Below are 26,999 nucleotides of genomic sequence, written 5' to 3' on the forward strand. Positions count from 1 at the left end.
GACGGATCAGAAGAACAGAAAAATAAACAATGATATGAACACAGCCTTACTGCCACTGCTGCTGCCCCCTCTACCCACTCTGGCATGGGCCATTATTGTTCTTGTTACTGCCACTGCTGTTGGCCCCATCCCCACTTTGCTATGGAGCCACTGTTGTCCCTGGTACTGCCACTGCCGCTGCCACTTTCCCCACTCTGTCATAGGGCCACTACTTGAATCTGTGGGCACTGATCTGTTAAGTCAACGGTGATAAATTAGAACTGAAGCTAACATTGACCTGTAATACTGATGCACAGTAAATCTGCAGCTAACAAAAGGGATTAAAAAGCATATGTTTGGACTGACACAAAATGGATTAAATGGGTTGTCCGGGTTCAGAGCTGAACCCGGACAAACCCAGAATTTCCCCCTTGCAGCCCTCCTGACTGAATCGCGCAGGGAAAAGGCATTTTGTGGAGTTCTGTTGACAAACTGGGCGCTCCTTCGGGCTGCCAGGCGGAGGCTTCCGCCCAGCAGTGAGCCCAGTGACGTCACCGGTACTGATGTGCGGGCTTTTGCGCTGCCCTAGCCTGTAAAATGGCTAGGGCAGTGCAAAGCCCGCCCATCAGAGCTGGTGACATCACCGAACACATTGCTGGGCGTAAGCCTCCGCCCAGCAGTGTGTTATCTAAAATATAAAGCTGAGTGTATGTGTGAGTGTGTGTATGTCCGCTAAAGGAATCCGTACTGTCGCATCACTAAATTTGGCACACAGGTACATCAGGTTTTAGACCAGGTCTCAGCTCTCTAAGGTCTCAGTTCCCTAGATATTACCAAGAAATGCATTAGCCATGACCCTTATCAGCCAATAGATGCTTCCAGGTCCTCCAACCTCCACATACACACAGTTTTACTCCAGGTTTCCATAACAACCCAGCCATTTTTCTTCACTGATGTAGGAGAGCTTTAAAGGAAATCTGTCACCAGGATAATCATTATTGAAGTAAAGCCATGGCCTAATAGCACTTAGTACCTTATTTCAAGATGTGCCTTTGTTCCACCAATAGATGTCTTTATCATCTGAAAATCCAGTTTATTTGGTATGCAAATGAGCCAGTAAGGTGCCCAGAGTGGCGTCATGCCAGACACGCCCCCTACCCCAATGTTCCCACCCTCAAAAGACTTAAAACCCTGCCCCCAGGTCCCGCTAAGCCACCCCCCTGATACGGTTAGACCACGCCCCTCCCACTCCTGAGACGTCAAGGATTAAAAAAATGAACTTCTATCAGCTGCAGGCATGGGAGATAGGGTGACTTTCTCCCTGCAGCTTACACTCAGACAGCACAGTGCTGCTGTCTTAGAGTGAACTGTTCAAAAGGACACACCCCCTATTCGGTTAGGCCATGCCCCCTCCTACTCTTCAGCCAATAGATTGAAAAAATGAAGATAAAAATTAACTTCTAGGTCCCGCTAAGCCACGCCCATGAACTGGTTAGGCCACGCCACATCCCACTCCTGAGCCGACGGGGATTGAAAAAATGAAAGTAAAAATCAACTTCTGTCAGCCGCAGAGGTGGGAGGGAGGGTGACTTTCTCCCTGCAGCTCACACTCAGACAGTACAGTGCTGCTGTCTTACAGTGAGCTGTTCAAAAGGACACACCCCGATTTAGTAAAGGACACTGTTCAGGGAATGGGCCCCTGTGGAGGTCACTGTCAAGGGGGTGGTATGCTGTGAAAGTCACTGTTAAAGGGGAAGACTGCTGTAAAGGTCAAAGTTAAAGGGGTGGGCTGCTGTGGAGGTCAAATTTTAAGGGACGGGGCACTGTGGGGGGATCAGTGTTAAGGAGTGGGGGGCTGTGGAGGTCACTGTTTTGGGGGCGGGGTGCTGTAGAAGTCACTGTTATAGTGGATAGTGTGGATATCTTTTAATGACACACACAAACATTAAATGAAATAGATTAAATATACCCGAGCGAAGCCGGTCCTTCAGCTAGTAGCTCAGGGCAAGGGAGAGCATAAACTTCTCCGATACTTATGTCAGGGGGAGCTGCCTGGGTGAAATAATGGGTATGTCCGGGTTCAGCTTTAAACCTGGACAACCCCTTTAAATATACATCTTTTTTCTCCACTACTTTATTGGCACTGCCTCCATTTCTTTATTTTGTTCCACTGAGTAGCCATTTGGACACAGCTCCTGCAGGGGCGCACACAGGTTTTTGGCTTTACTGAAGGGTGCTGCCTGCTGTGACAAATTAATTTGGAACAAATCAAATTTCTTGTTGAAATTTGGCCAAATCAAAAATGTTTAAAACTTTGCTCGTCATGCTTGTAACGCAGTAATCACATATATATATAAAATTGAACCTCACAAAAAAAAGGATATCTGTTAAAATTGGGGGGGAAATGAAAATATTTGCTTGCAGGTAGCTGCTTTTAAGGTCTGCATTGCAGTACCTACACTTCTGATACCAGGAACAGCCAGCCACAGATCCTTTCTTCTCTCTCCCTGCCTATTAGCTGCCCTGAATGTCTGCCTGTATTCTACAAAAGACACACAATTCTTCTTTAGAATCCTAGCCTTTCCCGTCACTCTCCCTGGCAATAAGCTTGATTGATTTCTCACTGTCCATGACTGCCTAAGATCGTTTTCCTGGCAGACACCATCACACACGTCCACGCTCATTCACAGCCCAGCACAGGATGGCGTTCTGCTTGTTCTACAAGAGCGCATCCTTGGCTGCTCCAGCACTGATTGGCTCATCCAGGCTGTCAGCCTTGGAGCCAATCAGGGCATGCCTTCCCCCCACCCCCTCTTAGAATTATGTAAGAACTCTTCTTCTTCCTAACTAGTGCTTTTTTTCTCCCAACAAGTGCAGTAGATTCATCTAAAACAAATCTGAAAATCTTTCGGTTTGTCTGAATCAGAAAAATAGCAAAGTTCGGACTGAACCCAGTTCACTCTGAATTGGTTCACTTATCCTTACTTTCCACCTTCCTCCCCTACTATATGCTATAAACTGAAGTACTGACTTTTTATTGAAATATGAATTGCACCATAGAAATGAAGGGTTAATGTTATACCCACAAAAAATGCAGCTGGCAAATAAATGAAAAATACGGTCAAGGTAATTAAGTCTTGGGGAGTCATTTATTAAAAAGAAATACGGCATTATTTGAGCCGCAATCTGCGACTTCTCCCCGCTCACGCCAGCTCTAAGAAAATGGGCGTGGAGTGGGCGGGGAATTTTTGTTTTTGTCATGTGTAGAAAAAGGTCAAAATGTAAGACAGCAAGGAAGCTGTCTTACATTTAAAGGTGCTGGTGGATCAGCGGAAGTTATGAAGAAGCCTGCGCCTCATCATAACTCTGGAGGATGCACCTCCAGGTATAGGGGTCATTATGACCGGCGTCTAAAAGGCCAGTATTAATAAATGTGCCCCTTAGTCTACAAAGAGCAGTTCAAATGGTAGCCTCCCTGATTATTATTTTTATTTATTTTTTTGCATCAGGATAAGATGCTGGACTCAAATATTTTTTTTTAATGATGATTGAAGGTGATAAATCCAAATAAAAATTAGATTTTTTAATTTTTTTTTTTATTATTTTTTTTAGAAAGCTAACTGTTACTATGATAGGAGTTAGTATCCAGTAACAGAGCAACAAATGACAAGAAACACAGAGAAGGATTAGTTGGCAGCCATGGTGCTGGAGATCCAGGAGTTGTAGTTGCAGACCTTGGTGTAGACACCAGGATAGTTCCTGAGGGCACAGCCATATCCCCAAGAAACAATACCTTGGAGCTGTCCATTGCAAACCACGGGTCCACCAGAGTCACCCTGAGAAAATATAGAGACAAAATGTTAGACTTTGAATCAACTAGAGGTAATGAATAATCTGTAGCTACTGTATATTCTGAGATGCGGCTACAGAAGTTTCCTTCCTAGAGATGTAAATTGGGGCTCTTGGGGCTCAAAACAATCATGTAACAGTCCACATTCTACAGTCACAGATCTGTGAGAGGAAGAAGATCTATTTACCTGGCAGGAATCCTGGCCTCCTTCCATGTATCCAACACAGATCATGTTGGTGGTGATCTCTCCTGGGTAGGCGCTGCTACACTGGGCGGCAGTCAGGATGGGGGCGTTCAGGCACTGCAGGAGGCTGGGCATGTTTGCTAAAAATAAGTGAATATGAATTTTCAGCAAATTGTATGTAGATAGAAACATAAAATGATCCTTCACAGTGTTTGCACATTTTCTTTGTCTTTTATAGGGGTTTTCTGGAATTTTTTAACTGATAAACCATCCCACTAATGGTCATCACTTATTAGTATCTGATAGACGGGGATCCAACACTCGGATTTCCCTGATGATCAACTGTTTGAGAAGGCACCGGTTCTCATATCAGAGCGATGCCTTCTCTCTGCTCACCAAGCACAGTGCCGTCCATTGTATAGCAACTATACTTGGTATTGCATCCAGTGGCGGATTACAATAGGGACGTTCGGGTCGGCAGCCCCGGGCCCAGCACCGCTGGGGGGCCCAACGCTGACCCGAACGCCCACATACTGCGGCGGGGCACGGGAGCGCATAGCTCCCTGTCCCGTCGCCGATCACCGGCATTCAGCGCATAGGCCTCAGGCCTTGTAGGCCTGAGGCCTATGCGGTAGTGAAATCCCGGCGCAGGCTTGCGTGATGACGTCATCGCGCGCCTGTGCCGGGACGCAGCACTGTGATGCGCCTGACTCATCCCGCCCGCCTTCCTTCCTCTGCGAGCAAGCGCCTGGCCCTGGACATAGGTGAGTATTTATTTTTTCATTTTTTGTTCATTTTTTATTTTTTTATTTCATTTGCCTACTTGGGGGGGACACAGGAGGACCTATTAGGGAAGTCGATTACATGGGGGGGAATGTGGGGGCTGTATGGGGCCAAATTATTATGGGAGGGAATACTATGTGGGGGCAAATTACTAGATGGGGCAGTGTGGGGGCAAATTATTATGAGGGAATACTATGTGGGGGCAAATTATTATGGGAGGGACTACTATGTGGGGGCAAATTTCTATCTGGGGGCAGTGTGGGGGAACTATTGTGTGGGGGTAATTGCTATGTGGGGACTATGTGGGGGCAAATTACTATGTGGGGGAAACTATTGTGTGGGGGCAGTGTGGGTGAAATTGCCATGTGGGGACAGTGTGGGGTAATTTCTATGTGGGGACAGTGTGGGGAAAATTGCAATGTGGGGACAGTGTGGGGTAATTTCTGTGTGGGGTAATTTCTATGTGGGGACAGTGTGGGGTAATTGCTATGTGGGAAAATTGCTATGTGGGGGCAAAATACTTTGTGGGGGCAGTGTGGTGGAAATTACTATGTGGGGGCAGTGTGGTGGAAATTACTATGTGGGGGCAGTGTGGAGGAAATTACTATGTGGGGGCAGTGTGGAGGAAATTACTATGTGGGGGCAGTGTGGAGGAAATTACTATGTGGGGGCAAATTACTATGTGGGGGCAGTGTGGGGAAAACTATTGTGTGGGGGCAAATTATTATGAGAGGGAATACTATGTGGGGACAAATTACTATGTGGGGGCAAATTATTATGAGAGGGACTACTATGTGGGGGCAAATTACTAGATGGGGCAGTGTGGGGGCAAATTACTAGATGGGGCAGTGTGGGGGCAAATTACTAGATGGGGCAGTGTGGGGGCAAATTACTAGAAGGGGCAGTGTGGGGGCAAATTGCTATGTGGGGGCAGTGTGGGGAAATTGCTATGTGGGGACAAATTACTATATGGGGCAGTGTGGGGGCAAATTACTATGTGGGGGAAACTGGGGGAAATTGCAATGTGGGGACAGTGTGGGGTAATTTCTGTGTGGGGTAATTTCTATGTGGGGACAGTGTGGGGTAATTGCTATGTGGGAAAATTGCTATGTGGGGGCAAAATACTTTGTGGGGGCAGTGTGGTGGAAATTACTATGTGGGGGCAGTGTGGTGGAAATTACTATGTGGGGGCAGTGTGGAGGAAATTACTATGTGGGGGCAGTGTGGAGGAAATTACTATGTGAGGACAGTGTGGAGGAAATTACTATGTGGGGGCAGTATGGGGCAAATTACTATGTGGGGGCAGTGTGGGGCAAATTACTATGTGGGGGCAGTGTGGGGCAAATTACTGTGTGGGGGCAAACTACTATATGGGGGCAGTGTGGGGGCAAATTACTGTGTGGGGGCAAACTACTATATGAGGGCAGTTTGGGGGAAATTACTGTGTGGGGGCAAATTACTATGGGGGGATTACTATGTGGGGGCAGTGTGGTGGAAATTACTATATGGGGGTGTTGCTATTGGGGAGGCACTATAGGGGCAATTCTATTATTTCTGGGGACACTATACAGGGATTATTGCCTGGAGCACAATAGAGGGTGGTATTATTACTGGGGGTCTCTAGGGGACATTTTAGCTGCTGTGGACACTATAGGAACATTTGGGGTAATTTATCAAACTGGTGTAATGCAGAACTGGCTTAGTTGCCCATAGCAGCCAATCAGATTCCACCTTTCATATTTGACAGCTCTTTTGGAAATCCAGTTCTACTTTACACCAGTTTGATAAATTACCCCAATTATATCTATCAAAGTCACTATTTTTTCAGCAGTATAGTTCCTGGGGCATTGGGGAGCACAACGGGCACAGTATTGGGGGTGGCAGGATGACACTGTGGGGACACCAGGATGAGGAGGTTGATGGAAAAATTGAGAAATCTAACGTGTCTGTGTTACAAACTGTAGAGACGAGATGCAGCTAAAAGAATTTGCCATGGTGGTCTGGGTCAAATGGAGGAGAAGAGGAAATAGAAGGTCTACATGACAGGAGATGTCACTGGATGTAACAGGTATGTGGTGCTGTATTCTCCTCCATGTCTTTTTTATTACAATTATATGTATTTTAAATTTGACGACCAAATATTTCAGTTTAGGACCCAATTTGGGGTATTTTTTTTTTGTCTGAAGATGTCATATGGCCTAAGAAGAGACTGTGGCGCCCATGAAGCACCGCAGCCTCTTCATAAAAAATAAATAAAAAAAATAAACTAAAATGGATGGGGGGGGGGGGGCCAAGTTGGGTAGACAGCCCCGGGCCTATCATGCACTTAATCCGCCCCTGATTGCATCTCAGCGCATTAATGGGGCTGAGCTGAGATTAGGCCATGTGACCAATGACGAAGCTGTTAGAAGGCCGCGGTGCTATGGCAAGCATCAGTGCCTTCTCAAACAGCTGATTCCTGGTGTCAGACCCACACCGATCAGATACCGATGACCTTTCCAGAGGATAGATCATCAGTTTTAAATTCTAGAAAAACCCTTTTAAGCTTTATGCTCCCTGATACAGTATGACTTCTACACCATAGTAGTTCGTGGTTCATATCTATATGACACATATTGTTCCACACCTATAATATCCATTAATCATGGGTCTGTTAATATTTGCTACACATAATTTTGTCAACTTTATATATGAAAAATATTTAAAAAGATTTACATTGGATCTGATATATTATGTGAAATATAAATACATAAAAAAATATAAAGAAACATCCTTTCAACATTTTCTACACCGAGCAATCATTGAGGTCCTAGAAAATGTTTAATGTTTTACTCATTTAGGTCCATTCAAAATGTATTAGATTTGACTTAAAATAAATTCACTCATCATCAGCAAACTCCACCTTAGAAGAAACTTCAGCTCATTTAGTGTCAGTAATTCCCACCTCTGAGTAAACTCCATCTTACATTGGGTCAATAACCACTACTCATTTTTACTTGCCGTTCCAGTAACATTATTGGCAGTACTTGACTTACTTCCACTGCTGAGGGTGTTGCCCCATCCAGAGATCAGACAGCTGGTTCCAGAAGCGGCGCAGCCACCGGGCAGACCAACAGTCTTGACGTAAGAGTTGAGGGTGGCGGGAGAGGCCAACTTGATCAACATGATGTCGTTGTCCAGGGTTCTGGAGTTGTAGCTTCCATGTCTGATGACTCTGGCGGAGTTGATGAACTGTTCGGTGCCTTCACTGGAAAAGATGTTGTGTTCTCCCAGTCTGACCTGCATGCTCCTGCAAAAATTAAACAAATCCATTTGTAATCCTAAATTAATTTTATAAAAGTTTTAAAATGCATTAGTGTTTTTGGGTAAATATTTGTGCTTTCTTTCAGAAACAGCAACATAGTTGTCCATACACTATAAATGGTATTGCAATTTATCTTTACCCAAGTAAATGCCCTATTTCTTCAGATGTGTGGTGAGGAAAAAATGGAAATCTAATACTTTTTTGAAGTTATTTTTTAATGGTTGAACATGGGGCAGCTAATGTCACACATATAATATATTCATTGGTCTAATAAATAATGGTGATATTTAGATGAATCACTATGTATTTGTGGCTCCAGTCCTTTGTTTTTCATTATTCTGGATTTTTTCTTTATGTAAGCAAATTATAGAATATAGTTGGTAGACTCTTTTTTCTATAAATGAGACGCTGTCCAAGTGAATCAACATTTTGAATAATCAAAATGTAAAATTAGGCTAGAAGAGCAAGAAGATGCTTAAATCTTAGCCATGTGTGATGATAGAGCTTTATCCTTAGTGCTGATGGCATAGATGTGTATGAAGTTTACTCTTAATCAACTAATGGCAGGTCCCTGTAAGAGCTGCTAGGATAGGAGGCCAGAATTAACCTTGTCCTTAAACCCCCATGCCTCGGAGCTACACTCAGTGGCACAATTAATACAAAATGGACACTATACAGTAAATTCTCTGCTAACACTAACAGTTTATTATTTAGTACGGAATCCCCTCATTTCTAAAAACAAAAAGTTTCAAAAAAAATGTGGAAGTATTTTATATTTATATATTTGCTCTCACTGTGCCACATATAAATAACATATGAACATCGTTTTACCTTCTTTCAGTTTAAAAGGTTTTTCATTGCTAAAACACTGATGACCTGTTCTTATTATTGGCCATAAGTTTCTGATATATTCTGGTTATGACCCCCAGGCCATTACCAATCTTTAGAGCATTCAGATGCAATACATTTTTTTAGTCCCACAAAACGTGTCTATTAAATTCTCTCCCTTTTTTAGCAACCATTTTTACAAAGAAAACTAGCTTTAAAACCTCAAATGCTTTCAATGCTTTGGGCGGCTCCACAATATAGAATAGTAACTGATAAAGGCCAAAAGTTGATGTGACGTTGATGATTCGGTCTTGGTCAAAATTCAGGTAACTTACGCCTTGTAGCAATGGGCAGCAGAGATCACCCAGAGGCTGGTGATCAAAGTACCTCCACAGAAGTGGTAGCCGGAGTTCAGAGATACTGCGTAGGGGACGGAGTAAGCAGAGCAGGTGTAACCTCCTACGATCTTATCATCATCCTCAAAAGCAGCTGAGAAAATACAAGGAGCCATATTATATACAGTCATATACATCTTACATGTAGCAAATTGAAAAAGTTAGCTTCTTTCCTTATAGAAAACTGTATCAATGTGAACAATGTATGTATCATAGAAGACAGCCACTGAACTCACCAACTGCTCCGAGGAGCACACAGATCAGGAGGAGTTTCATAGTGGGAATTGATCCAGAATGAGTGTTGAGCATAAACTACAGACATATATACCCAAGAGCTATCATGATATCACTCCTCTACCCCTCCTAAGTAAAGGGAAAGTTAATTAATATCCGCATAATCTAAACTTTGAAAAGAAAACTGTAGTTGAAGGTTTTCTGAATGTTCTTTTTACCTATTTCGTTGATATTTTTGTTACCTTGGGTTTGGATATTTTTATCCTGTAAGGTAAATCATCATACAATATGTTGTTTGCCTTTAAGTTTTTGTTCCTGTAACTGATAAATTCTATGTGCGTGATCATGTCATGCTCTGCATGGGATTGGTTGCACATGTGTCACATTACCATAGACATTCTTACTGTTGTGTTTTATGGAGTAAAACTGAAATCAGATTTTATAATTAGAGTAGTTGCACCTAAAATCATGCTTTTTTCAGTACAGTCATGTGAAAAAATTAGGACACCCTTTGAAAGCATGTGGTTTTTTGTAACATTTTTAATAAAAGGTTATTTCATCTCCGTTTCAACAATACAGAGAGATTAAAGTAATCCGACTAAACAAAGAAAACTGAAGAAAAGTCTTTTCAAGATCTTCTGTAAATGTCATTCTACAAAAATGCCTATTCTAACTGAGGAAAAAGATAGGACACCCTTGCCCCTAATAGCGAGTGTTACCTCCTTTGGCTGAAATAACTGCAGTGAGACGGTTCTTGTAGCCATCTACCAGTCTTCGACATCGGTCTGAGGAAATTTTACCCCACTCCTCAATGCAGAACTTTTTCAGCTGTGAGATGTTTGAGGGGTTTCTTGCACGTACAGCCCTTTTCAAGTCACCCCACAGCATCTCAATGGGATTCAAATCTGGACTTTGACTTGGCCATTCCAGGACTCTCCATTTCTTCTTTTTCAGCCAATCTTTGGTTGATTTACTAGTATGTTTTGGGTCATTGTCATGTTGCATGGTCCAGTTCCGCTTCAGCTTTAATTTTCTAACTGATGGTCTCACATGTTCTTCAAGCACCTTCTGATACACAGTAGAATTCATCGTGGATTCTATGATGGTGAGCTGACCAGGTCCTGCTGCAGCAAAGCAGCCCCAAACCATGACACTTCCACCTCCATGCTTCACAGTTGGTATGAGGTTCTTTTCTTGGAATGCTGTGTTTGGTTTACGCCAAACATGTCCTCTGCTGTTGTGTCCAAATAATTCAATTTTGGACTCATCTGTCCAAAGAACATTATTCCAGAAGTCCTGGTCTTTGTCAACTTTATCTCTGGCAAATCTCAGTCTGGCCTCGATGTTTCTCTTGGAAAGCAAAGGTTTCCTCCTTGCACACCTCCCATGCAAGTTAAACTTGTACAGTCTCTTTCTGATTGTAGAGGCATGTACTTCTACATCAACAGTAGCCAGAGCCTGCTGTAGTTCTCGAGATGACACTTTAGGGTTTTTGGAGACCTCTTTTAGCATCTTGCGGTCTGCTCTTGGGGTGAACTTGCTGGGGCGACCAGTCCTGGGCATGTTGGCAGTTGTTTTGAAAGCCCTCCACTTGTAGACTATCTTCCGGACAGTGGAATGGCTGATTTCAAAATCTTTTGAGATCTTTTTAAATCCCTTCCCAGACTCATAGGCTGCTACAATCTTTTTTCTGAAGTCCTCTGACAGCTCTTTTGCTCTCACCATGGTGCTCACTCTCACTTCAACAGTCAGGAGCACACCAAACTAAATGTCTGAGGTTTAAATAGGGCAAGCCTCATTCAACATGCAGAGTAACGATCTACTAATTATGTGCACCTGGTGTGATATACCTGTGTGAGATCTGAGCCAATTTAAGAGGGAATACATGTGAGGGTGTCCTATCTTTTTCCTCAGTTAGAATAGGCATTTTTGTAGAATGACATTTACAGAAGATCTTGAAAAGACTTTTCTTCAGTTTTCTTTGTTTAGTTGGATTACTTTAATCTCTCTGTATTGTTGAAACGGAGATGAAATAACCTTTTATTAAAAATGTTACAAAAAACCACATGCTTTCAAAGGGTGTCCTAATTTTTTCATATGACTGTATGTCTAATTAAAGTTAGTTTCTGGTGTTAAGAGAAATAAGAGCATCTGAAGCTGAATTCCATCTGATGTTTATGAAAAATTAAATTAGCTGCAAAGCCGTTTGGTTAAGTGTGCATTTAAAAACATAGCTTCCAGCAAACAGACAGAAACATGTCATTTAATTAGTAGAATCACTTGCAAAATGGTGACATGGCTTCAAGAACATTATATAGTCCGCAGTTTATGCTGCAAAGTTTAAAGCTGTGTTTTTAGTTGAAAATAGCATGTGCAAATTATCAATGTTCATTACATTAGTGTCAAGAAGTAACATTAAAAATAAATGTATATATCGATAGATACATGTGGCAATAACGCTCCATTCCCAAAACAGGATTACCACACGGATGAGTATAACGCCAGTCACACCCAACCATGTAGAGAGGTGAACATAGAAGTCAGCCATCCTTTCCAGGACGACAGACAACACCATGTCCGTCCCAAAATCCTGATTAAAAGAAAATAATAAAATAATAAAATTTTATTTGGTTCCATAGCAAGTTCTGTACACTGTTAACTGCACAAGACCTTTTGAGAATGCAAGGCCACCTGTGGTCACCACCTAGTTTTAGGAAGAACCACAACAGGGCCCGCAAAAAAACAAACTAAATCAAAATTTTAAAAAATCAAATAAATTAAAAAAAGATATTTTGGTGAATGAAGCGTAACACCGCATGATTGTATTTTATTAAAAAGATTACTAATATATATTTAAATATTGACAATATATAATGAACAGAGCACATGCCACAAACTTAAGCATGCCAACCACTTCAAGAGAATTCTAATACTCGAAAGTTGACAAACTCCTATGGAAATAAGTGGTCCATGCTAATTGTCCTCAGCAGCGTCAGGATAGGCAGCAGCACGTAAATGGTAATGGGTTAGTATATAAGGCCTACACATAGCTCTACAAAACTCAGTGGGATCAGGATAGGCAGGAGCACGTAAATGGTAACGGGTTGGTATATAAGGCCTACACATAGCTCTACAAAACTCATTGGGATCAGGATAGGCAGCAGCACGTAAATGGTAACGGGTTGGTATATAAGGCCTACACAAATGCAGGCTGCGCACTGCGATCGCAAGTCAGGCTGCAGAATAAGCCTTCAGCTGCGATGCGTATCTACATACGGGAGTTTGTGACACACAGCCCGGGCCAGACATCACTACAGGGGCTGACAGGCACCGAGGAACGCCGACACTGTCATCCAGCAGAACAGTGTTTGTAATCTGTTCTAAAGCCACCATGTATTCTACAAGACATCCAACTGGAGGTAAATTAATTCCACAAATAAATGCTGCTCTGCTTCATCTCTGTCGACCTGACATTGAAAATGAGATCCCTTAGGTTCATTAGAAACGTACAGCAATCCGGTCCAATACTATACGTTTCTAATTAACCTACGGGATCTCATTTTCAATGTCAGGTCAACAGAGATGAAGCAGAGCAGCATTTATTTGTGGAATTAAGTTTACCTCCAGTTGGGTGTCTTGTAGAATACATGGTAGCTTTAGAACAGATTAAAAACATTAATAAATAAACAATTTCATAATGTCATGAAAATATAAAGAAATACATAAATAATTACAAACATGCGATAATAAATTGAGAAATTCATAATATATAAAAAATATAAATAAATACATAAATAATTAAAAACATGAGTGAATAAATTAAGAAATTCATAATATATTAAAAATATAAATAAAAACATAAATAATTAAAAACTTGAATAAATTAAGAAATTCATAATATAATAACAATATGAATAAATACATAAATAATTAAAAAGCTGAATAAGTATGTTACAAACATTTTAAAAATAAAAAAAATGATTTTTGGAGGGAGAGCCAAGGAGAGAGATTGACAACTTCAACCCCCTGAACCGACGCGGGGGCCAAGAAGTCACTGCCGATCCAGGACACATTCAATTTTATAAATGTAAGTCTGTCCACGGGGTCTGTGGACAGATGGGTCTGCTTGTCGGTGACCACCCCACCTGCCGTGCTGAATGTCCGCTCAGATGGTACACTGGAGGGGGGGCAAGACAGCACCTCCAGCGCATACTGATCGAGCTCACGGCAGGTGTCCAGCCTGGCAACCCAGTACTCCATGGGGTCGTCGGTACTCATGCTGTCGGAAGCACCGACGGACCCCATGTAGTCAGCCACCATGCGGGCCAGCCGCTGGTGGTGACTAAGGCTGCTGCTGGGTCGCGCAGACTGGTAGAACAGCCTCATCTCACCCATAAGGTCACCTGCTTGGCTGGTGCTGCTGGGGCCAGCCACCTGCTGGGTGAGATGGGCGGGGGAAACTGGAGCGTAAGGCCGAGGGCTTGGCTGCTCCAGCCGGCTGATCAGACAGGCCTGCCTGCAGCTGGTTGGGATAAACTGCTCCAGTTTCCCCTTGCAGCGTGGGTCTAAAAGGGTGGCCAACCAATATTCATCCCGGCCAACCAATATTCATCCCTCCCCTTGATTTTCCTGATCTGGGGGTCCCTCGTGAGGCATCGCAGCATATGGGCAGCCATGGGGAAGAGGACAACCCACTGTGACTCTTTATGGCTGCCCTGGACCATGACCTCTTGGTCCTCCTGCTGCTGTTGGAGCTGCCCCACCCCCGGACTAACGATGCCCCCAACACCGGCTCTCCCTCCTGACCAGGCCCAGTCTCCTGGACATCCACTAATTCCTCCTCCTCCTCCTTCTCCTCCTCATCCTGGGCCTGGTCCTGGTGAAGCATTGCCTCCTCTTGCTCCACCAAGGCACTCTCCCCAGCCTCGAGCAGGCGATCTAGTGTCCTGTCCAGCAGGAACACTAGGGGGAGCACGTCATTGAGGCCGACATGCTCCCCGCTGACCATATTTGTCGCCTGCTCGAATGGGGTCAACGCGTGGCAGACCTGCTGTATCTGCCCCCACTCCGCATTATTGATGTAGGGGAGTGGGTGTGATGGCCCTGGAGTGCCTAGTTCCAGCAGGGACTCCCTCACCACCCGTTGCTGCTCCCACAACCTCTCCAGCATGTGGAGGGTGGATTTCCACCACGTCACACTGTCCACAATCAGCCTGTGAGGGGACAAGCTGTGGTTCCGCTACAGTTTGCACAGGGACGCGGCGGCGGTTGGAGAGCGGCGGAAGTAGCTGGCAATCCTCCCTACGCTTTGCACAATGTCACTCAACCTTGGGTATGTGCGTAGGAACTTCTGTACCACAAGGTTGAGGACATGTGCTATGCAGGGTACGTTGGTGAGACTGCCAGCATGGAGGGTGGCGAGTAGGTTGCTGCCGTTGTCACAGACAACCATACCTGCCTCTAACCTGCGGGGTGTCAGCCACTTCTGAACCTGAGCCTGTAGTGCAGCCAGAACCTCAGGTCCAGTGTGTCTCCGGTCCCCTAAGCTCACAAGCTGGAGCACGGCCTTGGAGCGGACGTGCCCCACACTTGCGTAGCAATGAGGACGCTTGCTGGGGGGCTCAGCAGCCATTGAGACAGTGGCTTGCGGGAGAGCAGCAGTTCTCCCCTGGATACCCCGGGCAGCACCACAAAATCAGATGCCGCCTCGGAGGGACACCCAATGGGCTGTGAAGCTTATATAGCGTCCCTGCCCATGCCTGCTGGTCCAGGCATCCATTATGAGATGTATCCTGTTGTTGACAGCATGATCCAGCAACAGTGCTACATTCTGCACAAGGTGCTGGTGTAGGACAGGGACGCCGGTCCTGGCAAAGTAATGGTGGCTGAGGACACGCCATCTGGGTTGGGCCTGCTCCAACATCTGCCTAAATGGATTGCTATCTACCAGATTGTAAGGCAGCAGATGTTGGGCAATAACCCTTGCCAGGAGCCCATTGAGTGAACGCACGAGACGGTCCCAGGGTGCATAAGGCGAGGTGCGTTCAAATGCATCTGCAACAGGTGGCTGGCGCCGGACGGCAGAGGAGGAAGGGATATAGGAGGGTGCAGTGGAGGCAGAGGTATGGCTGACGGTACCAGTACCTCTAGTAGAGGGAGCGTGGGAGTGGAAATGAGTTGGTGGAAGGGGTTGGGGTGGCTGCAGTACAGTGGCAGGTGCTGTTACCACCCCGCATCTGTTCCCACTCCCGCCAGTGGTTGACTCGCATGTGCTGGGTGAGGGCAGTGGTACCCAGCCGAGCCAAACATCTTCCTCTCCTCACCCTGGCATGGCATAGCTTACAAATGCCAACTGTGACATCATCTGCTAACAGGGTGAAGTAAGCCCAAACAGGCGACTGCCGCTGCGATCCTGGGCAGAGGGCAGAGGGCACTAGAATTGGCCACGAGAGCCAAGACAGCCTCTGCATCCTGTGAAGTAATGGCCCGGCTGCCACTAATGAAAAAGTCACGGATCAGGCAGACACCCCTGCCACCTGTGCCCGCCTGTCCGTGGCTTAAGGAGAGGCCCTGTGCTGGGAGCGGTCCACCACGGGAACCAACTCCCCTGTTACCCCGACCACGACCGCGGCTGCCTGCACGGCCTGGTAAACTCATGCTGCTGGGAATTAGGGAACTTTATTGGGGTGGGGACGATGGGTGAAAAATGAAAAGGACGTAAACAGTAACACACTACACTAAACACTAAACACGTAAAGCTATCAAACTTTTTTTATTTTTTACCTAAGACAGACACTAACTGACACACAGAGACTAAAAAATAGTTTTTTTTTAACGGAGGACGGACAAAACTACACAAAACACGTAAAACTTTGAAACTTTTTTTTTAACCTGACACAGACACTAACTGACACAGACTAAGACGTTTTTTATTTAACGTAGGACAGAAAATACTACACTAAACACTAAACATGTAAACCTATAAAACTTATTTTTTTGTTTAGTTTTTTTTAACCTAAGACAGACACTAACTGACACAAAGAGACAAAAAAAAATGTTTTTTTTTAACGGAGGATGGACAAAACTACACTAAACACAAAACACTTAAAAATTTTAAACTTTTTTTTTTTTAACCTGACAGACACTAACTGACACACAGAGACTAAAATACTTTTTTAAATAAACAAAAAACTGAAAAAAACTGAACTAGTACACTAACTGGACGAACACTAACTAACTGACAGACAAAACAGACAGATAGAACCTACACTATACTATATCACTAACTAACCTAAACTACACCCTGCCCTGAAAAATCTAAACTTGACAATTCCCTAACTCTAGCCCTAATACCTAACCTAAACTATCAAGCACTATCTATCTATCCATCTATCTATCTATCTATATTATATATTTCAGCTACCTACCTAACTCGATGCCCTACACCAGGGATGTCAAACTCGTGGCCCTCCAGCTGTTGCAAAACTACAACTCCCATCATGCCTGGGCATACTACAGCTATCAGGGAATGATGGGAGTTGTAGTTTTGCAACATCTGGAGGGCCATGAGTTTGACATCCATGCCCTACACTAAACCCTGCACTGAACCCTATCTGCTACACTAGGCCCTTACACTAACTATATTTTTCAGCTAACTATATTAAACTATCTCAAATTATTTTGACCCTATCAGCTATAAAACTACACTATTCCCTAATCACTACCTGAAACTAACTAACTAGATTATTTTAAATTAAATTCAGATTTTATAAAACACACATCAAAAAGATTAGTACAGCTCCAATCTTTAACAAATCCAACACCACAAAATGCCTGACGGGTGATGTCGTAACTTATATAGTGAAGGAGTAGTCTAGTTTCCGATTGGTTGCTAGGGATGTTGCTAAGCTGTGACAAAGCCTTCTCATTGGCTATTCAAGCTAGGAGAAGGGAGGGATAATGATAATGATGAGTCACCTCATGCACTGTAGAAAAAAATAAATAATAATAATAATATTCGTATGGACGCCCCTACGCAATTACAATAATGCGAATATTGTATTCTAAATGATTCTAATTACTGATTTATAGTTTATGTCATGCGATAAATCGGCAATTAAATATGCGAGTGAATCGCGTTGCATATGGGCTGTATGCTATTAGGTTGGCTTGGTCTAATAGACAAAGATAGAGAATATAGCACTATACTTGCTATATTCGACATTCAACAATTCTACCAAGCCAACAGTTACTTACGGTTGACGTGATGACGTAGACGTAGTACGTCACGCTCTCCTCTCTCCCCTGCTCGGCTGCCTCGCTGTCTTGCTGTCTTGGCGTCTCTATGGCCGCTCCTGTTTCCATGGACCTGGGGGCGATGCTGCTTGTCTAGTTTCTGATGCCTGACTCCGCTTGCTGCCCGGCGCTGATCGTGTCTCCTGGTCTTCTGGACTGTCTGCCTCCCTTGTCTCCGGGATCCAGCTTGTGGGGAGTATCTGGTGCGCAATCGGCTGGCTGGCTTTTTGTATACCTGGGACTCTGGACTCTGGACTTCGCGACTGCGGGTGTACCTTCGGACGTTTACGCTTCTGTCAGGTGTTAGCGCTTCTCTCCTCTGCTCTGTGTGCCAAGCCTCGATTTCGGTGAGATTCCTGGGATCGAGGGGTCTTCCTTTGGATATCCAGATGGGATCTTCGTGGACGCCCGAAGGAACGGAAAAGAGCTGGTGAGACTGTTCCTGTTTGCTCCTGCATCTATGTTCCTGCTTGTCTCCCTCGGCTCTCCTATGATTTTTTGTCTTTCATACTAACTATACTAACTATTAACAAACCTAAGTAAAAAGAACTAATCTGCACCAGAGTATACGTAATCCATCTTTTTACATGGTGTATTTCTAAGAGAGAATAAGAACAAACAGGAAGAGAGAGGAAAAAAAAAAAAGGGGAGAATTTTTTATTTTTTTTTTTTAAAAGGGAAGGAAGAAATAAAAGAATAATAAATAACTATAAAGGAAGAAGAAGGAAGAAGTGATACATAGTGACACACATACAAAAGGAAAGAAAGAGGCGGAATAACCGCAAAAAAAAAAAAAGGGAAAAAAAAAAATATATATATAATAATTTAACAAAAAAAAAAAAATATATATATAGAGTGAGGAACAAGGTATGGCTCCCAAAGCCAGCAGGCGCTCGACTGACCTCTCGACCCAGAAATCTGGGTCTAAAACTGCTGAAATAACAAAAATAGATCAGTTTCTGAGGTCTCCGAGGGTTAATACGAGGGGCGCACAAAAGGAACCTGTCACAAAAAAAATTGACGATCCGGAGATGACTGAGTCAGAACCACAAAAAGCCTTTAGATACCCCCCAGAAGAAGATGGTATAATGGGGGAAGTTATCCCTAATGACAACTCCTCTCCGCTAGAAGAAATATTGCTAGCGGTCAAACAAAATGGGGATTTAATACAGGCTGTCACAACCCAACTGGGGTTTATCCAAGCTGATGTGGGACTAATAAAAGACGATTTGTCAAAAATGCGAGACAGGGTTAACAACCTTGAGAGTTCCGTTGCCCTGATACAAAATGAATCCCAAAAAATAAATACCGAGGTCTCTACATTCAAATTAGAGTATAACCTTTTGAAGAAAAAGGTTGCGGACCTCGAGGATAGGTCACGAAGATACAACGTGAGAATAATAGGGATTCCAGAGGGTGCGGAAGAGAAGAACCCAACTCAATATATACAGAAATTAATTTTTGAGAATTTTGGGAAAGACGCGTTTTCCTCTTTTTTTATGATTGAAAGAGCTCACCGGGTCCCTGGGGGTAAACCAATCCCAGGGAGACAACCGCGGACATTTCTTGTCAAGTTATTGACTACAGGGGATAAAGATATCCTTTTGAGAAGGGCGAGAGAATGTTCACCGGTTGTACATAACGGGAATAGATTGGCTTTTTTTCCGGATTTTTCTAAAGATATACAAGAAAAGAGACGCACATTTTTGATGGTCAAAAAAAGGCTAAGAGAAAAGGACATTAAATATTCTCTCATATTCCCAGCAAAATTGCGGATTATTTTTAATGATAAAATCTTTTTTTTTGATACTTCGGAAGAAGCCGCGGACTGGCTTGACCGAAACAACTTATGATTTAATTGTCTTATGATCTGGCGGGAATAACAATTGTTACAAGGGGGCTTATCCCCCTTAATTTATTTCTCTTTGCTTCCTAATGAGGGTGGCCGAGTGGGGGGAGTGCGGGAGGGATGGTCATAGGAAAGAAATCTACTACAATACGTGGTGGATTATCTGTATGTGGGGGGGGGGGTCGGGGTTGGGCTGTGGTGCGTCAAAATGGGTGTGTTTTTCCTCTTTTTTTCTTTTTGCCCTTTTTTTGTTGTATTTCTTTTTTTCCAGCTCCTTTTTCCCACTTAGCCGCTGTCGATAATGTTGACTAGAATTATTGCCTGGAATATACGTGGTCTGGGGGATAGAGGAAAGAGACAAGCGATTTCTGACTTGACTCAGGTCCATCTACCAGCAATAGTATGCTTGTTAGAGACCCACCTCACTGAGGAGACCTCTAGGGTGGTCGACAGGGGATGGGCTGCGCACACTTACCATTCTACTTTCTCTAACTACTCGAGAGGTGTTACTGTCTTGATACATAGACTTATTGATTTTGTCTGCGAGGCATCCTCTGTTGACCAACAGGGGAGATTTGTTTTTTTATACTGTAGGTTAAGGGGGAAGATATGTATTTTGGCCTTTGTCTATATTCCACCGCCATTTTCCTTTTCGGTCCTTAATTCCTTGGTATTATTTATGGATAAATGGCCAGAGTGTCCAACACTGATTATTGGCGACTTTAACTGTGTTATCGATCCTGTACGTGATAGGGTCTCTACGAGTGTCAGGAGCGACAGCCCGGTCCAGGGGTCTCCCCTGGCACGGTTCTGCCTGGAGGCTGGTTTTGAAGATGCTTGGGAATATTTAGGACAGGGGAAGAGGGCTTTTTCATGCTTTAGTAAAGCAGGTAAATCAATGTCCAGAATAGATCTTGCATTGATCAGTAGTAGGGATGAGCGAACTCGAACTGTATAGTTCGGGTTCGTACCGAATTTTGGGGTGTCCGTGACACGGACCCGAACCCGGACATTTTCGTAAAAGTCCGGGTTCGGGTTCGGTGTTCGTTGCTTTCTTCGCGCTTTTGTGACGCTTTCTTGGCGCTTTTTGAAAGGCTGCAAAGCAGCCAATCAACAAGCGTCATACTACTTGCCCCAAGAGGCCGTCACAGCCATGCCTACTATTGGCATGGCTGTGATTGGCCAGAGCACCATGTGACCCAGCCTCTATTTAAGCTGGAGTCACATAGCGCCGCCCGTCACTCTGCTCTGATTAGCGTAGGGAGAGGTTGCGGATGCGACAGTAGGGCGAGATTAGGCAGATTAACTCCTCCAAAGTACTTCACTTGATTAATCGATCGATCTGCAGCTGTGCATCATTGAGCTGCTGATACTCAAATGCTCACTCACTGTTTTTAGGCTGCCCAGACCGTTTGTCAGTCACTTTTTTATGGTGTGATCGGCGGCCATTTTGTGTCTTGTGCGGTGCTGCGACCAAGTGCATCCAAGCTGCGACCAAGTGCATTTAACCCTCAATGGTGTGGTTGTTTTTTGGCTGAAGCCTACATCAGGGTGAAGCTGTCACACCAAGTGCATTTAACCAGCAATAGTCTGTTCATTTTTTGGCCATATACTAAATCAGGGGCAAGCTGCGCCTGTCACCAAGTGCATTTAACCCTCAATGGTGTGGTTGTTTTTTGGCTAAAGCCTACATCAGGGTGAAGCTGTCACACCAAGTGCATTTAACCAGCAATAGTCTGTTCATTTTTTGGCCATATCCCAGTCTAATTCTGTCACTAAATCCATACCGGTCACCCAGCGCCTAAATACTAGGCCTCAAATTTATATCCCGCTAAATCTGTCCCTAGTGCTGTAGCTGGGCGAGTTATTTAGTGTCCGTTCAAGCACATTTCTTGTTCTGGGTTGAAATACAATTCCCAATTTAGCAATTTCATAATTTAGTGGTTTCTGCTATATCAGAGCTATTTGAAATCTATCCCTAAAAGGGTATATAATATTCAAGGTGCACATTGGGTCATTCAGAATAACTTCACACACACCCGCTACTGTGTATTTCCAAGTCTAATTCTGTCACTAAACCCATACCTGTCACCCAGCGCCTAAATACTAGGCCTCAAATTTATATCCCGCTAAATCTGTCCTTAGTGCTGTAGCTGGGCGAGTTATTTAGTGTCCGTTCAAGCACATTTCTTGTTCTGGGTTGAAATACAATTCCCAATTTAGCAATTTCATAATTTAGTGGTTTCTGCTATATCAGAGCTATTTGAAATCTATCCCTAAAAGGGTATATAATATTCAAGGTGCACATTGGGTCATTCAGAATAACTTCACACACACCCGCTACTGTGTATTTCCAAGTCTAATTCTGTCACTAAACCCATACCTGTCACCCAGCGCCTAAATACTAGGCCTCAAATTTATATCCCGCTAAATCTGTCCTTAGTGCTGTAGCTGGGCGAGTTATTTAGTGTCCGTTCAAGCACATTTCTTGTTCTGGGTTGAAATACAATTCCCAATTTAGCAATTTCATAATTTAGTGGTTTCTGCTATATCAGAGCTATTTGAAATCTATCCCTAAAAGGGTATATAATATTCAAGGTGCACATTGGGTCATTCAGAATAACTTCACACACACCCGCTACTGTGTATTTCCAAGTCTAATTCTGGCACTAAACCCATACCTGTCACCCAGCGCCTAAATACTAGGCCTCAAATTTATATCCCGCTAAATCTGTCCTTAGTGCTGTAGCTGGGCGAGTTATTTAGTGTCCGTTCAAGCACATTTCTTGTTCTGGGTTGAAATACAATTCCCAATTTAGCAATTTCATAATTTAGTGGTTTCTGCTATATCAGAGCTATTTGAAATCTATCCCTAAAAGGGTATATAATATTCAAGGTGCACATTGGGTCATTCAGAATAACTTCACACACACCCGCTACTGTGTATTTCCAAGTCTAATTCTGGCACTAAACCCATACCTGTCACCCAGCGCCTAAATACTAGGCCTCAAATTTATATCCCGCTAAATCTGTCCCTAGTGCTGTAGCTGGGCGAGTTATTTAGTGTCCGTTCAAGCACATTTCTTGTTCTGGGTTGAAATACAATTCCCAATTTAGCAATTTCATAATTTAGTGGTTTCTGCTATATCAGAGCTATTTGAAATCTATCCCTAAAAGGGTATATAATATTCAAGGTGCACATTGGGTCATTCAGAATAACTTCACACACACCCGCTACTGTGTATTTCCAAGTCTAATTCTGTCACTAAACCCATACCTGTCACCCAGCGCCTAAATACTAGGCCTCAAATTTATATCCCGCTAAATCTGTCCTAGTGCTGTAGCTGGGCGAGTTATTTAGTGTCCGTTCAAGCACATTTCTTGTTCTGGGTTGAAATACAATTCCCAATTTAGCAATTTCATAATTTAGTGGTTTCTGCTATATCAGAGCTATTTGAAATCTATCCCTAAAAGGGTATATAATATTCAAGGTGCACATTGGGTCATTCAGAATAACTTCACACACACCCGCTACTGTGTATTTCCAAGTCTAATTCTGTCACTAAACCCATACCTGTCACCCAGCGCCTAAATACTAGGCCTCAAATTTATATCCCGCTAAATCTGTCCTAGTGCTGTAGCTGGGCGAGTTATTTAGTGTCCGTTCAAGCACATTTCTTGTTCTGGGTTGAAATACAATTCCCAATTTAGCAATTTCATAATTTAGTGGTTTCTGCTATATCAGAGCTATTTGAAATCTATCCCTAAAAGGGTATATAATATTCAAGGTGCACATTGGGTCATTCAGAATAACTTCACACACACCCGCTACTGTGTATTTCCAAGTCTAATTCTGTCACTAAACCCATACCTGTCACCCAGCGCCTAAATACTAGGCCTCAAATTTATATCCCGCTAAATCTGTCCTAGTGCTGTAGCTGGGCGAGTTATTTAGTGTCCGTTCAAGCACATTTCTTGTTCTGGGTTGAAATACAATTCCCAATTTAGCAATTTCATAATTTAGTGGTTTCTGCTATATCAGAGCTATTTGAAATCTATCCCTAAAAGGGTATATAATATTCAAGGTGCACATTGGGTCATTCAGAATAACTTCACACACACCCGCTACTGTGTATTTCCAAGTCTAATTCTGTCACTAAACCCATACCTGTCACCCAGCGCCTAAATACTAGGCCTCAAATTTATATCCCGCTAAATCTGTCCTTAGTGCTGTAGCTGGGCGAGTTATTTAGTGTCCGTTCAAGCACATTTCTTGTTCTGGGTTGAAATACAATTCCCAATTTAGCAATTTCATAATTTAGTGGTTTCTGCTATATCAGAGCTATTTGAAATCTATCCCTAAAAGGGTATATAATATTCAAGGTGCACATTGGGTCATTCAGAATAACTTCACACACACCCGCTACTGTGTATTTCCAAGTCTAATTCTGTCACTAAACCCATACCTGTCACCCAGCGCCTAAATACTAGGCCTCAAATTTATATCCCGCTAAATCTGTCCCTAGTGCTGTAGCTGGGCGAGTTATTTAGTGTCCGTTCAAGCACATTTCTTGTTCTGGGTTGAAATACAATTCCCAATTTAGCAATTTCATAATTTAGTGGTTTCTGCTATATCAGAGCTATTTGAAATCTATCCCTAAAAGGGTATATAATATTCAAGGTGCACATTGGGTCATTCAGAATAACTTCACACACACCCGCTACTGTGTATTTCCAAGTCTAATTCTGTCACTAAACCCATACCTGTCACCCAGCGCCTAAATACTAGGCCTCAAATTTATATCCCGCTAAATCTGTCCTAGTGCTGTAGCTGGGCGAGTTATTTAGTGTCCGTTCAAGCACATTTCTTGTTCTGGGTTGAAATACAATTCCCAATTTATCAATTTCATAATTTAGTGGTTTCTGCTATATCAGAGCTATTTGAAATCTATCCCTAAAAGGGTATATAATATTCAAGGTGCACATTGGGTCATTCAGAATAACTTCACACACACCCGCTACTGTGTATTTCCAAGTCTAATTCTGTCACTAAACCCATACCTGTCACGCAGCGCCTAAATACTAGGCCTCAAATTTATATCCAGCTAAATCTGTCCTTAGTGCTGTAGCTGGGCGAGTTATTTAGTGTCCGTTCAAGCACATTTCTTGTTCTGGGTTGAAATACAATTCCCAATTTAGCAATTTCATAATTTAGTGGTTTCTGCTATATCAGAGCTATTTGAAATCTATCCCTAAAAGGGTATATAATATTCAAGGTGCACATTGGGTCATTCAGAATAACTTCACACACACACGCTTCTGTGAATTTCCAAGTCTAATTCTGTCACTAAATCCATACCGGTCACCCAGCGCCTAAATACTAGGCCTCAAATTTATATCCCGCTGAATTTGAATACAATACATTGGGCCAAATAATATATTTGTTGTTGTGGTGAACCATAACAATGAGAAAAACATCTAGTAAGGGACGTGGACATGGTCGTGGTGGTGTTAGTGGACCCTCTGGTGCTGGGAGAGGACGTGGCCGTTCTGCCACATCCACACGTCCTAGTGTACCAACTACCTCAGGTCCCAGTAGCCGCCAGAATTTACAGCGATATATGGTGGGGCCCAATGCCGTTCTAAGGATGGTAAGGCCTGAGCAGGTACAGGCATTAGTCAATTGGGTGGCCGACAGTGGATCCAGCACGTTCACATTATCTCCCACCCAGTCTTCTGCAGAAAGCGCACAGATGGCGCCTGAAAACCAACCCCATCAGTCTGTCACATCACCCCCATGCATACCAGGGAAACTGTCTCAGCCTCAAGTTATGCAGCAGTCTCTTATGCTGTTTGAAGACTCCGCTGGCAGGGTTTCCCAAGGGCATCCACCTAGCCCTTCCCCAGCGGTGAAAGACATAGAATGCACTGACGCACAACCACTTATGTTTCCTGATGATGAGGACATGGGAATACCACCTCAGCATGTCTCTGATGATGACGAAACACAGGTGCCAACTGCTGCGTCTTTCTGCAGTGTGCAGACTGAACAGGAGGTCAGGGATCAAGACTGGGTGGAAGACGATGCAGGGGACGATGAGGTCCTAGACCCCACATGGAATGAAGGTCGTGCCACTGACTTTCACAGTTCGGAGGAAGAGGCAGTGGTGAGACCGAGCCAACAGCGTAGCAAAAGAGGGAGCAGTGGGCAAAAGCAGAACACCCGCCGCCAAGAGACTCCGCCTGCTACTGACCGCCGCCATCTGGGACCGAGCACCCCAAAGGCAGCTTCAAGGAGTTCCCTGGCATGGCACTTCTTCAAACAATGTGCTGACGACAAGACCCGAGTGGTTTGCACGCTGTGCCATCAGAGCCTGAAGCGAGGCATTAACGTTCTGAACCTGAGCACAACCTGCATGACCAGGCACCTGCATGCAAAGCATGAACTGCAGTGGAGTAAACACCTTAAAACCAAGGAAGTCACTCAGGCTCCCCCTGCTACCTCTTCTGCTGCTGCCGCCTCGGCCTATTCTGCTGCTGCCGCCTCGGCCTCTTCCTCCGCCTCTGGAGGAACGTTGGCACCTGCCGCCCAGCAAACAGGGGATGTACCACCAACACCACCACCACCACCTCCGTCACCAAGCGTCTCAACCATGTCACACGCCAGCGTTCAGCTCTCCATCTCACAAACATTTGATAGAAAGCGTAAATTCCCACCTAGCCACCCTCGATCCCTGGCCCTGAATGCCAGCATTTCTAAACTACTGGCCTATGAAATGCTGTCATTTAGGCTGGTGGACACAGACAGCTTCAAACAGCTCATGTCGCTTGCTGTCCCACAGTTTGTTGTTCCCAGCCGGCACTACTTCTCCAAGAGAGCCGTGCCTTCCCTGCACAACCAAGTATCCGATAAAATCAAGTGTGCACTGCGCAACGCCATCTGTAGCAAGGTCCACCTAACCACAGATACGTGGACCAGTAAGCACGGCCAGGGACGCTATATCTCCCTAACTGCACACTGGGTAAATGTAGTGGCAGCTGGGCCCCAGGCGGAGAGCTGTTTGGCGCACGTCCTTCCGCCGCCAAGGATCGCAGGGCAACATTCTTTGCCTCCTGTTGCCACCTCCTCCTTCTCGGCTTCCTCCTCCTCTTCTTCCACCTGCTCATCCAGTCAGCCACACACCTTCACCACCAACTTCAGCACAGCCCGGGGTAAACGTCAGCAGGCCATTCTGAAACTCATATGTTTGGGGGACAGGCCCCACACCGCACAGGAGTTGTGGCGGGGTATAGAACAA

General features: G+C 44.1%; 1 protein-coding gene across 1 annotated transcript; it reads right to left on the reverse strand.

Annotated features, from left to right (window-relative positions):
* Positions 1-3,665: 3,665 nt before the first annotated feature.
* On the reverse strand, positions 3,666-9,439 carry LOC122942235 (trypsin-like). Its single transcript, XM_044299739.1, has 4 exons — positions 9,264-9,439; positions 7,832-8,085; positions 4,017-4,153; positions 3,666-3,815 (listed from the first exon to the last, which is right to left on the reverse strand). Exons 1-4 carry the CDS (start codon positions 9,437-9,439, stop codon positions 3,666-3,668), a joined length of 717 nt encoding a protein of 238 aa, XP_044155674.1.
* Between the last annotated feature and the right edge of the window lie 17,560 nt (positions 9,440-26,999).

Source organism: Bufo gargarizans, chromosome 6 (assembly GCF_014858855.1).
Source record: "Bufo gargarizans isolate SCDJY-AF-19 chromosome 6, ASM1485885v1, whole genome shotgun sequence".
In the NCBI taxonomy this organism is placed as follows: Eukaryota; Metazoa; Chordata; class Amphibia; order Anura; family Bufonidae; genus Bufo; species Bufo gargarizans.

What these genes read in the sequence shown, in the direction of transcription:
- LOC122942235 (XM_044299739.1), bottom strand. Translation starts at nt 9,439, where the DNA reads ATGGCTCCTTGTATTTTCTCAGCTGCTTTTGAGGATGATGATAAGATC. An exon ending in GCTGCCCATTGCTACAAGGC is followed by an intron (nt 8,086 to 9,263) that starts GTAAGTTACCTG and finishes TAATTTTTGCAG; the next exon opens with GAGCATGCAGGTCAGACTGG. An exon ending in GAGGCCAGGATTCCTGCCAG is followed by an intron (nt 3,816 to 4,016) that starts GTAAATAGATCT and finishes ATATTTTCTCAG; the next exon opens with GGTGACTCTGGTGGACCCGT.